We start from the raw sequence: 13125 nt of genomic DNA, 5'->3' as shown, positions 1-13125 counted from the left end.
CTCCTTATCCTCCCTTTCCTCAGCATGCTTTTACCGCTTGAGCACTTTATCCTCACCATGCTGTAGCTTGTTCTACCGTATCCTCAGGCTACACAAACTGAACCAAAGTTATCTCCCTCCCATCACCCATACCCATTACTCTGATTATCTGAATTCACCCCCAAACACAAATGAAAGCCACCATTAAAGCTTCATGCAATTCAAAACTCTACGTATTTTTGCTTCACTAAGAGATACTACCATGCTCACAATTCTCTAGAGCAGCCAGGTAATTTTGTTTAACGGAGTACTCCATTTCTCCAGTACACATTTTACTGTTCAGTAAACACACACACATATTTGATTGCATTGCAAGATCTTATTTCCATGTCAAGGTTTATATCTTCAGAAAAAAATACCCATGTATTGTAAGATCCCATACCTGCTCTCAAGAATAGCTTGCTCCACACAGGAGGTCTTCTCTCTGGAGGACAGCTCCAGTGAGTGTTGGCTCATTGCAGACAAGAACTTGAGAATCAGCTTAGTGCTCTCCGTCTTACCAGCACCACTTTCGCCACTGAAAGCAGAGGAGGAAATGGTTTGCACAGTCCCAGTGGCCAGTGGAGAAGCCCTCTGGCTAGCCACCCAAACTCTACATTACTGGAGGCCAGGAAGACTGGGGTGATTAGAAGTGATGGTCAAACGAAGCCAGAACACCCCATTAAACTTCCTGAATATGACATCCAGGGAAAAACACAAGCTGTCCTTAAGCTTTGTAACTGCCCAGACAGCATTTCAAGGCACTGACTGCATTTGTACACACAACTAGGAGGCAACAAAGAGCTCTCTGAATGCAAACAATTATCCAACGCTTCCCAGCATCATGTTAAAATAAACTCCCAACAAAGACATGGTAAAGGGATAAAGACCAAACTAAGAATTGTATGGGAAAGTTTGGTATACATTGCAGCAATCTAGCTAATGAAGGAGCCCTGCTGGGAGAAGAAGTTAGAGACACCAATACACATTCCAACACATAAAGGCTACTCATATAATTAATACTGAAGTTCTTGGTGAGCTACCTGCTCTTTAAACAAACTTTTTATATACCTGTTGAAACAAACCAGATTTGTGTGAGTTCAAAATATCCAATTTCTACCTCTCATTACCATCAGAGATATAAAACCTCTCATCACCACCCACAGGATAACAATGCTATTTGATAATGCTAAATTAACATTTTAAAAGCAAATTATTAATAAGCAACCCTGCTGATACAAACAGAAGGCAATATATTCAGTTTCTCTTCAAAACCAACACTCTAAAAAGGGAAAGTTTAGATTTGGCTTATTTCCCCAATACCCTTTCCCTTCAATTGTGTAGCCTAAATAGACACTGTGAGCTATTAAGAAATATAACTTGTAGGGAAAGTTTGTCTAGCTTGCTCATTCTTCATCTACAGCAATAGCATTGTATACTAAGCTGTGGCCTAGCTCCTCATTAAGCTGTACTAATTCCAAGTTTACTCTCAAAGAAAGAGGGTACATTTTGGTCTTACTTCACCTTTTCCATTATAGCAAGTGGGAATTTTGGCTTTGATGGAGCACAACTGGGCATGTGGAGCAAGACTAGATAATTTGCCAGTCTTTTGTTGTGCCATTGCTGAGTAATGGCTCCACTGATTTTAGGTTACAACAAAGGATAATGATGCTTTCTAGTAAAATGCAAGGAAGAAAGGCACCACCCATAAATACAGCATGACATTTTCCTGCAAATGAATGTCAACAATAAAATTAGGGAAGAGACATTCAGGAAATATAATGAGACATCCTCATAAATGCCAATATGTTCCAGCAAGTGTGATTCATCCATTATATTTATACCACATCAAACAAATTCTGTAGTGTGTTGTATGTAATTTTACCATTGACAGTTTTTATGTAATTTTGCTGTTGATGTCTGGCCTTTTCAGTATTCCTTCCCTTTATCTCTTCTGCCCAAGAAGAAACACTTAACATTAATTCCTGCATTCAATCCTCACCATAAAAAAACCATTTTTACTAGTATTTGTGAGAGAGCTTCACAAACCCTTGCATTATTCTTGTCTAGTGCAATAAATCATCAAGTGATACACACATCTTCCTGCCTAATTCTCTCCCTCTGAGCCATGCATATAGCTCAAAAGCAGGCACAGGGTGACATTGAGGACATCACCTCTTCTATTGGTACCATCCTTCTTCTGCCCCACGCACTGTCCCTTGATCTGCAGAATCTGTAGATCTATGGAAGCTGAAAGTTACCCCACTGTAACTGAGAGCCATTCTACAAGTGCCATTCATTCAAAACTGATGGAAAAGCATCTCCTGCACCTCTCTCTAGTACAGCTGGTATTGTGCACAATTACATACTCTTGTTTTTTTCTCAAAACAGGAGAGACTCACAACTGGTTCTATTCTGAACCTGCCCAGTGTCCTATTTTGACAGTTGCCAACTGGAGATGCCCATGGAAGACATAGATTATTTCCCTTCTGTGTTCTTCCAGCTTCCAGTTATTTGCTGTTCGGAGGTTTCTTGATCTAAATCTGGTTTTTACATGTCTTGTAACCCTCAATATACATATCTTCTATGAGTTTCTAGCCATACTCCCTTAAAAAGCAAATGGTCTCGTTTTTTCAGATCCACCTCCATTAGTTTCATTTGATACCTCTCAGTTCTCATGGTGGAAGGAGAAACCAACAATTCATCCTGGCACTCTTTCTGCTGTGCATGACCTGATGGTTAGTGCCCCAAATTCAAGGTGCCCGTCTCCATTAGCCATTTCCCATGTTATACTTTTTATTACTTTTTAAATTTTTCTTCTGAACTACCTTCAGTTCCACAAAGTCCAAAAGAAGGATTTACACAATGTTCTCTACTCATTTAGTAGTAACAACTCCATTCTATTCACTTTTAGAGTTACATGGGATCAATCTTTCAGAGTGCTTAGAAAGCTTTTGCCTACAAGGTCAGTAAAAGGGGGAATATTTTAGTGCAACCTTTCCAGCAACCTTTCCAGCCCATGAGTTTAAGTGCCCAGCTTGTTCCACATCACTAAGTTCAGGACTGTGAACATATTCAGTCTGACAGCAGGCCAGAAGGCCCCCACTTAGATGATCTTTAGACTTTCTCCATGACTTGTTCTATGCAGGGCGAAGGGCACAGCAGCCTGGACTCACGACTGCCACAGCATAAAAAGGGGTCACTGAGAGAGACTCCTCGTTCTGAAGGACGTAACACTAAATCATCTCCCTGTTCTGTCTGGGTAAGGGACAGCAGAACAGTCTATAGTGGCTGCAAATCACTGACACACCAGAGGCACTGCTCCATGAGCACCCCTGGAAGCCCTAACCCAGCTCCTGAGGGCCAAATGACCAGACGCCCCACATGGGGGAAGGGTCCAGGAAGGCCAAAGGGGACTTGAAGTGAGACAGGAGGCCAACACATGTCTTGACCCTGCCTCCTCTTAGAATTTCTATCAGCTGAACACTGCTGGAAGCAGGAGTGATAGCTATACTTGTTCTTTTCTGTATCTTTTCTGCCTTTCTCTCTTTCTGCCTCTAATTCCCTCTTCTTGGAGCTCTGTGTAACTTAAAACTGGATGAGCATAGAAGGGCTAAGTTAATGCTTTGAGAAGTGTTTTGTGTTGTTGGAATGCTGCTCTAAACATTTGCAAAGGTTCTCTGATTTTCTAAAGTTGCCAGTGAAGTTTTGTGTTGCCTTGACCCCCTTGAGAACATCTTCTCAGCACTTCTCCCATGTCTCTGAGTACATAAACAACCATAAATCCTTTCAGGAATCTCATCAAGTGAGGTTTTTGGGGCCTTACAGTCTGCTGCCTTTAAAACCCCAAGACAGATACACACAGACAAAACAGGCCCCTTCAGCAAATGCACATCTGAACTTTGGTGCATCAGCCCCACAAGGACACCACACCCATCACAGGTCTGGGTCCCACAGAAAATATTTGTTCCATATTGATTTTCAAGCTGAAAAACAATAACAAAAAGTTTCAGGTCATGAGATAATAATAACAGAGAGAACAAATTGGTATCAGACAGTGATTTCCCACTCATGGCACTGACTTGAGTGTCATACAGAGCGATGGTTGTGGCTCCCTTTACACTGTGGGAGTGCTCTGATGTGGATCAATTGCAATTTCATCTGAGAGAAGAGAGTTTGTTTGCTTCTGCACAGACTAGGTCACTTTAAACAGACAAGCAAAAAAAACCTCAAACCAAACCTAAAGATATATTCCTATTCTTGTAATAAAGGTGTGGAGGTTTGAACTTGATCTCAACTTGTGAACTTCAGCTAATCATGGGGCAGATCAGCCCCTTTCCTACACCAGGACAAGCTACTTGGCTATTGCTCAAGTTAGATGGACTTTCTTCATGTTCCTGAGACACCGAGCTGAAAAATCAGAAGATGTTTTTAACAGGCGGGCTTTTTTCCCCCCCGTTTTAAATGAAACTGGACCCTGCAGTAACAGTTCAAACCAACATGAAACTGAGAATTCATTGATGCAGATGTTTTTGTCTACAGAAAAAAATGCTAGTTTTTTAGCCTGGGACAGTTAAAACACCATTTCACAACAATGTACATATTCTAATACACCAGTTGTGTACAGCTTCTTCAGTGTGTTGTTTTGTTGACATCTTAGGCTGCTAAGTCCTTTTTATGCAGCATTATCATTAATTAATGCCTGTTACACACAATAAATAAGCATCTCTCAGTGATTCAATTTATCATCTCTTCTGTATTTTCTTCCTTTTCACCTCTGACCTGGATGGTTAAACAGGAAAAACGGTCTCACATTTAAATGATATTCTGAGTTTTTCTAATTTGTGTTCTGCAATTCACCCTCTCACCCTATCCCAGCTCACCCTCTCACCCTATCCCAGCCAGAAAAATATCCCACTATTAATATTTTTTCACAGGTTTTTGAACCCAAAGCCTGAAGAAAGCAGCTGCAAACTAAAGCTGAGCTAATTCAGGGGGCCAGCAGAGGGCACTTCAAGTCCAGAGGATCATCAGAAAGCTTTCCAAGAGCCTTCCTTTGTGTGGCTGTTACAATTTGCTACTGAATGCTGAGATCCCAAGGTCAGGAGCAGCTCATAGTGCCTATTAAAATGTGAATAATTCCTTCATTTTAACCACCATGTTTTCGAGATGCAACAGAATCTTTCTCTTCATCATCTCTTACATTATTACATTACAATGCAAGACCAGAATATTTGTCAGAGTTAAAACACTAAAGAGCTCCACTTGGCTACGTTCTCTTTCAAATGCCAGTAGCAACCAAGAAAGTTACAGTGACAGTACAGTGATTTGTTGCAATGTCTAATTCTAAATCAGTAAAAGATGCAGGAATAACCAGGATGCTGAATTTGCCAAGCACACTGTTATACCTGCACTTCCAATGCTCTAAACGAGATATGTGACAACAGGGATTTTCCTAAGCTGTAGGAAGGCCATGGAAACCTTCAGTAATTTTAAAAAATCCTATTCTGAATCCTTCACAGAGCAGCTAATGGTCTTTCAGGAAAGCAGATTTGGCATGCAATTTTTTTAAATTTAAATTGCACATTTCCTCAATTTCTGCAGTAACAAGATACCCTTATAAGTTGTATTGTGCCACTTATCTGAAACACAGAACTTAAACAAATCACTGTTTCAATCCATGACCACAGTATACAATTTTAAAAGGGAATCCTAATGCAAAACTTCTCCATATTATAAGAGCACATGGTTTACAGAGCAAAAAGTGCTGAAGACTCCCGTGGAACATCACACACTTCTGCTTATGTCCATTTTAGGACACAACCCCCTTTCCTCTTGGCAGCTTGTGAGGAACTGGAATGAAAGGTAAAATACTGACACTAGTACAAAATGGCAAAAACACCAATGGCTACCAGAAATTGGTTTGATCCCTAAATTTGTGTGAACACAGGGTGTTCACAAGTAACTGCCTGGCAATAAAACACAAAATCATGACTCCAGGTTAGCTATTGTCACATGACAAACAGCTCTGTAAATTTCATTTTTGCTTGGACTCTTACCTGAGCTCATCTTTGTATGTACAAAACTATGTATCAAGCAATACAGTCAAAGAAAGCTGAAAAAACACACTCTTCATCTTTGTGTCACTGCAGTGCAGAATCCGCCTAGAGGTGAGGGCAGGTGGGCGCTGTGACCCGAGAGCCTGCAGAGAGTGGCAAGGCAGGCCTGGCTGTGTTGCAGCTAATCCACATTTCTAACAACAGCCTGGGTGCTGAACTACATACACCAAATCCCCCTTGTATCCAGGAAGCCTTGCAACCTGGCCCACGGTCTGAAATGTCAGTACAAACTGCCTATTGCCAAAGGTGCTGCTCTTACTGTGCCTCACCCCCTCTCTGTCCCACTGTCTGTCCCATGCTGCAGTCAGTCCTACAGCCACCACAGGGACTCCTGGGGAGGTCGGGAGACAGACAAAATCACGCCAGCTCATGCCTGAAGAGCTCTACACATCTAATCTTGTGGTGCAGGAAGGGGACAGCAAGTAGGCCTAATCACAACACTGTTGGGAAGGCAAAAGAGGAGAGGAAAGGGAAACACAAGGTCTCCTACCCCCTGAGCATCATCCCTGTGCGGAGCCTGGGGCCATTCTGCAGTGACCTGCTCCTCCCTATCTGCTGGGCCAGACTTTGGTCTCCCTGCCTGTGTGTGAGCCAACACAGCTGAGCTGGCAGGCTGGGGAATGGGAAAAGAGCTGGCTGCATTTTCAGCTCTTCTGGAGGCAGAAGGAAGGAGGAGCTGGAAGCAGTGAAAAGCTATTGAAATGCCAACTGCTCCCCAACGCACCCTCGGCCCCAGCCAGAGCCTGAATACCAGCAACACAGTGGCTCAAACGGGAAGCTATTAAATCACCATTAAATTAAAGCACAACAAGATTAGGCAAGGAAGATTAATCAGGCAGAATTAAGTGGCTGAAATGTGGAGGGGTTTCTCTTTTGCTATTCTTATTTACTGCATATCTCAAGAACTGGTGGGTTTAGTTTTTCTTTTCCTCCATACAGGAATCAGAGTCTAGTGGTGGCAAACTACTGAGCTGTACAGAGATGTTTAACCTGGTGGGAAAACACTTAGGGTTACATTTGATGTGTGAAGATCAAAAATGCCCAAAAAAATTCAACAGAGTTTTTTCACTAAATATAATTGCAAGACACATAAAAAAAATTTAACGTTTTGTTAGAGGTACACAGAATGACACAAAACAAGTTCAGAACTCTCTTGAAGCTATGCTGTTTTAAAAGCCTGCTTTCTTTTGGAGTTCTCCCCACGTGGTCCACAGCCATGCTCCCAAACCACCTTGAAAGGCTCGCTATTGTATTTGCGGGGCGCCCCAATGATGGAAGGAATGATCTGATTCCAAGTTCTCAGAAGGCTGATTTATTCTTTTATGATACTATATTTTATAAAAGAATACTAAACTAAACTATACTAAAGAATACAGAAAGGATACTTAGAGAAGGCTAAAAAGATAATAACGAAAACTCGTGACTCTTTTCAGAGTCCTGACACAACTTGGCACTAATTGGCCAGAGAGTGAAAACAACCCACAACAGAAACCAATGAAACAACCACCTGTTGGATAAATAATCTCCAAACACATTCCACATGTGAGCACAACGCAGGAGAAGCAAATGAGATAAGAATTTGTTTTTCTTTTTCTCTGAGCCTTCTCAGCTTCCCAGGAGAAAAATCCTGGGCAAAGGGATTTTTCAGACAATGTGAATGCCACAGCCCACCATCAGGGGCACGCAGAGCAGCAGCAGCACTCACCTGATGAGGATGCACTGGTTGTCGTGGCGCTTCCAGAGGCAGCGGTAGCACTCGTTGGCCACGGCGAAGATGTGGGGCGGGATCTCTCCCATGTGGTGCCGGCTGTAGCGCTCCACGGCGGCGCGGTCGTACAGCCCCGGGATGCTCTTGTAGGGGTTCACCGAGGCCACTATCGAACCAATGTAGGTCTGCAAGCACACAGCACCCCAGAGCTGTTAGCACACGTGTGGGGAACAGACTGACACTCTTCTCTAATGACAGACAAGAAATACACACTTGCAAAACCATAACAATCCTTTCGATAAAAGTGGCCAGCAATTTTCCCTGATTTCTTCCCTTCAAGAAAAGCAACAAAAGGGCGAAAGTTGTTCCCACCTCTGTCATGTTCTCAGGCTTACCCCACCTATAACAGTGAGCTTATTGACTGTACAAATCCCTGCCTTAATGCTGCTTACAGCTGCATGGTAATGCCTATCAGCGCTGGCCTACAGCTGCTTCTCATGTGTCCTTAGGGACTTGCTGAACTTATTAAAAATCTGACTGAGCCCAAAGTAACGGTGGAAAGTCTGTATTTCCATGTAGAGTATCCAAGTCCTTCTCTGCTACTCGCTTTTAAAACAGAAGTATCAGGCCTCATGGTAGACACTAGGACCATAATATTTAGAATAGCAGGCTCTAAGGAAAGCGTGTGAAGTGGCAGATGCTCCAGAACCACTGGGTTTCTGCAACATTTTTAATATTAGCTGGATGCAGAACAGCAGCTGGCAAGTAATTAATTTCTATCCCACTACAATTAGACAGTACATCAGTCAAAACCACCCAGGTAGCAGCTTATGCCCATTCCCATTGCCTTAACTCATTAGGCTGTGGCAACCTGATCATTTTCAACAGTCTGCTCACAATGTTGTTCAATTTCTCCCTCACCCTCTATCCACTTCAATACATTTTTCTAATAAAATCCCATTAAGTGAGGTAGGAGATAACATTAAGCATGATATCTCCAGAGTTTCTGGGGCATGTGAAATTAATTGATATACTGTACGGCATGTGCAGTGTTACTTCTGCAGTACCAATTTCATTTTGTTAAATGCCCTTTCTGCGGTTACAGGCAGGGAGCTGACACCTGGCTACAAGAGCCCTGCTCTGGACTGGTGAAGAGCCAGGCTGGGCAGCCTCCAGCCCTGCAACACAGCCCCCATGTACAGACAGATGCCTCACCAATCCTCTCATCACTGACAGGAGCCAGCTGTGAGGCTGACAGCTGGACTGGGGCTCTCTTCACCTCCACAGCCTCCTAACCAGAGACAGATGGATAAGGGGAGCAGCACCTTGCAAACCCCTGAAAGGCAGCCCCATGTGCTCCCCCTGCAGCCTCCTTCTCTAAGCCACCACAGGGCATTCACTAAGACAAAGGGACCATCAGTTCCCCCATATTTTCCTTTCCACTCTATCAGTCTCTGTTGCAGCATTTACAGCCCACATCTACCTGCCTCCCTCTTTTTCTCCTTAATTAACATGCAATTATCGCTGTGTGTCAGCTCTCCTTTCTCACTGTTACCCTGCTGTTACAGCCCCCATTATCCACCTGTTCACCCTCCATCAGGCCCGACACAAATTGCAGCTCTGAGTGCTTGCGAAGGGAACTGCAGTGGTGCCCTTGAAATTATGACAATTTTATTAGCAGTAAGGGGAATATCCCTCCTCACTGTAACTCTAGCACCTTTAACAGAGTGGTGAATTTTCAATCTGTGTGTTTTATAACACCACCCCATCCCCACCCTCCCATGCTGTGCGACAGCTCAGAAGATTTCATCTAGAAGAGAGATACCATTTCAGCATGAGATCGTATCTCAGGCAATTACAGCACTGAGACAACAGCTTAATTTCCTGGGATCATCCCCTCTTGGACTCTTAAATAAGTAATAAGTAACAAGGAAGGCTCTGAAAACAAACTTCCTCTGTTTGATACATATTTCAGCACAGATTGCACACAGAAAAATTTTAAGAGGCTTCTTTTTTAATTACATGACTGCAGTCCAAGTATGACCAATAAAAGAGACTGCTACAGATCTTCCTATTTCCCTTATTAAAGTCTGGCTGAAGTCTTTGGAAAAGAGTAACTTGAGGCACATCATCACAACAGATGCCATGGCGAAGATGTAAAGAAAAAAATCCCCATGAAACATGAGTTTCATAAGTAAATAATCTAGTTTCATAAGTAAATAATCACTCTATAGCTTCTGCAAGAGTAAGTACCTGACAGAACAGTACCTCCACGATAAAGCACTGGCAAAACTGCATCACTATTGGCTACGCATTGGGACTTTTCTTGCTTCTCTTCAAAACAGTAAATATCAAAAGAGATGACAGCAGTCCACTTCTTCATACACTCATTTAAAATGGGGCAGTCTTTCACATGACTTAAGCAAGTTTTTTTTAAGTGACAGAAAGACTTGCAGAATATTAGCCATTACTGTGCATTATAAAAGTTTATTAAATAAAGTGAGCTGGCTTCATTGCCTTGTAATTCAGTAAGGTATAATAGAGAAATGGGCACTGTATTACAGCAATAAAAGAAACCTACTGAACAGCAGAAATCATACTGGTGAAAAATCACCTCATTGAGTAATGCTTCAGACATGTCACTATTTAAAAAATTCCTTCTCTCTATCTTTTCCTTTCAGCAAAAATGTGAAGAACCACAGTCTCTATCTACTGAGAAAGGTGCAGCTTTGTGGCTCCAATCTTCTGGTGCTTCAAGCATGTTCTACTTCTTTGCAGGACAAGTTAAATGCATGCACAAACTGCCACCAAATTATAATGGCACATGACAGAACAAACTCAGGACTTCAAAAACAACTTCCTCATCCCAAGGCATGAAAAAAGCATATTCTTCACAGACACAGTGTATCTCATTTATCACCATACCAGGTGTCACAGCCCAACCCAGGAGTAGCCACAGTCAGTTTAGTCTGCATGGACTAAGGAGTTAGCTGGCCCAAGCAAAGGCTCTGCCTTCACCCAGGGTAGTTCAGCAAAGCATCATTGGGCTGAAGCAGCACTGTTATTAAAAACTATCCCAATTATTTTAAAAGGTCGCGTTAAAAGACAAATCTTCCAGAAGTCTTTGTAAATTGCCTCTGGGATACTCCACTGCAGCAAGATCTGCTGCAGCAAGAATAATTTCCTACATCACTTCCAGGCTTACTACTTATCCCACCCAGTACCTATCACAAGGTCTTGTTAGTAGCAATATTTTATTAGCAGTAGATCCTAGACTGGCAGCTGTAAGAGCCCCAAAGTTAGGAACCTTGGAGAGGAGGGAAGGATACATGTACTCCCATGAAGAATGCTACCATCTCTCAATTTTATAGAATCACAGAATGGCCTGGGCTGGAAGGAGAGCAAAGATCATGCAGTTCCAACACTCCTGTCATGACAGGACACCTTCCCCTAGAACAGACTGCTCAATGCTCCATCCAATGTGGCCTTCAACACTTCCAGAGATGGGGCATCCACAATTTCACTAGGCAAACAGTTCCAGTGCCCCCATCCTCACAGTGAAGGATTTCTTCCTAATATCTAACCTAAACATACTCTCTTTCAGTTTGAAGCCATTCCCCCTTGTCCTGTCAGCACATGCCTCTGTAAAAATTCCCTCTCAATCTTTCTTGTAGGCTCCTCCACTTGCCCTCCCTTGGAGACCTTGAGCAGTCACACAACACAGCCCCTTTCTTGCAGGGCAGACCTTCTGGGGTGGCAAATGCAAGCATCTCAGCAGCAGGTTAAACCGGTGTAAAAACACACAAAAGAATGCAGGAGTGCTCGTGGATGTGTGCTGCCTCCTGAGCACCATTTGTGCACCAGACATAGCATATGGCAAATTAAATGGGCTAGCAATCAGAAACAGGATCTCTAAATTATATATGATGCCAACATCACAAAGCAGGTGAAATTTCAGAAAAGGTATTTTCACATAAGAATGACACTTCCACTTTGCTTGTAAAACAGTAATCTAAGTTTTCCTTTTGTTCTTTGCAGTTTCTAATCTGATTCTGTAAGTCAATAATTACTTATTTTAATGAAAGCATTCCAAAGCAATTATGAATGGGAGAAATACTGCCAGAGCACTAGCAAGCAGATAGGGGAGTTCTGAAGACTTCCAGTTGAAATAGTTTGAGAGTTTTTTCAGTGATACACTGTGAGAACTCCTGTTAGAAGCCTGACCCCTTAAATCCATGGCAATGAACAAGGCAGTTTACTATTCCCTGATATATGACTGTCTCAAGGCTTCATGCAGAACCATACACAAACTCTTGAACTACTTTGGTACAGACTAAACCAGCAACAACTTGTTATCAGATCATGGCTAATATATTTACTTAAGCCAAAGAATAAATGAAAGTTGAGTTACTCAGCCTGAATCCCAATGGAGCACTTTGATTACTGTATTAAAGGTTGGGTTCCTTCTGCACTTTCAAAATTTTACTGGAATTTTACATTGTTAATTAATCCCCTAAAACACTTTTAATCACAAACCACAGACACTCCTGCTCCTCCTTTCAGCAAAAAGGGTAAACAAGATTGTTTGCTGATTGTCTACAAGGACTTTCAAAATTAGAAGTTCCAGTCCTATCTTCTCAGCTAGACATGGAGTAAGGCCAGACAAAATTAAAGATGTACTTCAGAAAGGAAGAGATTTTTCATCAGCTCTTTGAATGCTTTTTGTTTTGCTTGTTGCCTTCTGATAGAAAATAGCTTTGAGCCTCTGTCTTGAAATCATCCCACAGTCCTTCAAACACTGAAAAACAATTTACTCTTAAACAAAAGCTGACAAGGACTGCTGTTATCCACAGAAGTACTCCAGCAAAACTTAATATAGTCAGAGTAGTCCTGTCTAACATGAGGGTGGGTTTTTTTTATTAAAAACACAATCAATTTATTTTAGTTTGATGCCAATCAAATCTAAATGACATACAAGCTTTTATTGATCCAAATCCACTTATGTGTATTTTACACTTAGTATTACAAGAAAAAAGTTTGCAATGTAGGAACAAAATGTCTTACTTTCCCATGTGGCTTTCAGATTAAAAGAGAAAAAAGTAGAGTAAGAAATTTGCCCCTCAATTTTTTTTTTTAGATCCTCCATAATGAAAAAGCAATGAAAAAGAAAACTGCCCTAACGGAAGACCCCTTCATTAGTCCTATAAACCAAACATACTGAATACACCAGAGCCACCCTGCTTTTCATCTTTTCCCCTTCACAGATGCTTTTTAGAATTT

General features: G+C 42.0%; 1 protein-coding gene across 1 annotated transcript in view; it reads right to left on the bottom strand.

Moving 5' to 3' along the window:
• The window catches only part of MYO10 (myosin X), a 162880-nt gene that overhangs the window by 65183 nt on the left and 84572 nt on the right, over positions 1–13125 (bottom strand). Inside the window, exons 4-5 of the mRNA XM_064705478.1 lie at positions 7843–8030; positions 422–556 (exon numbers count right to left, since the gene is read on the bottom strand). Of these exons, the coding sequence (XP_064561548.1) occupies positions 422–556; positions 7843–8030 (323 nt within the window). The remainder of the gene's footprint in view (positions 1–421; positions 557–7842; positions 8031–13125) is intronic.

Source organism: Zonotrichia leucophrys, chromosome 2, assembly GCF_028769735.1.
Source record: "Zonotrichia leucophrys gambelii isolate GWCS_2022_RI chromosome 2, RI_Zleu_2.0, whole genome shotgun sequence".
NCBI classification, from domain to species: Eukaryota; Metazoa; Chordata; class Aves; order Passeriformes; family Passerellidae; genus Zonotrichia; species Zonotrichia leucophrys.
The sequence above is the reverse complement of the archived record's forward strand: the minus strand, read 5'-3'. Positions and strand labels throughout refer to the sequence as shown.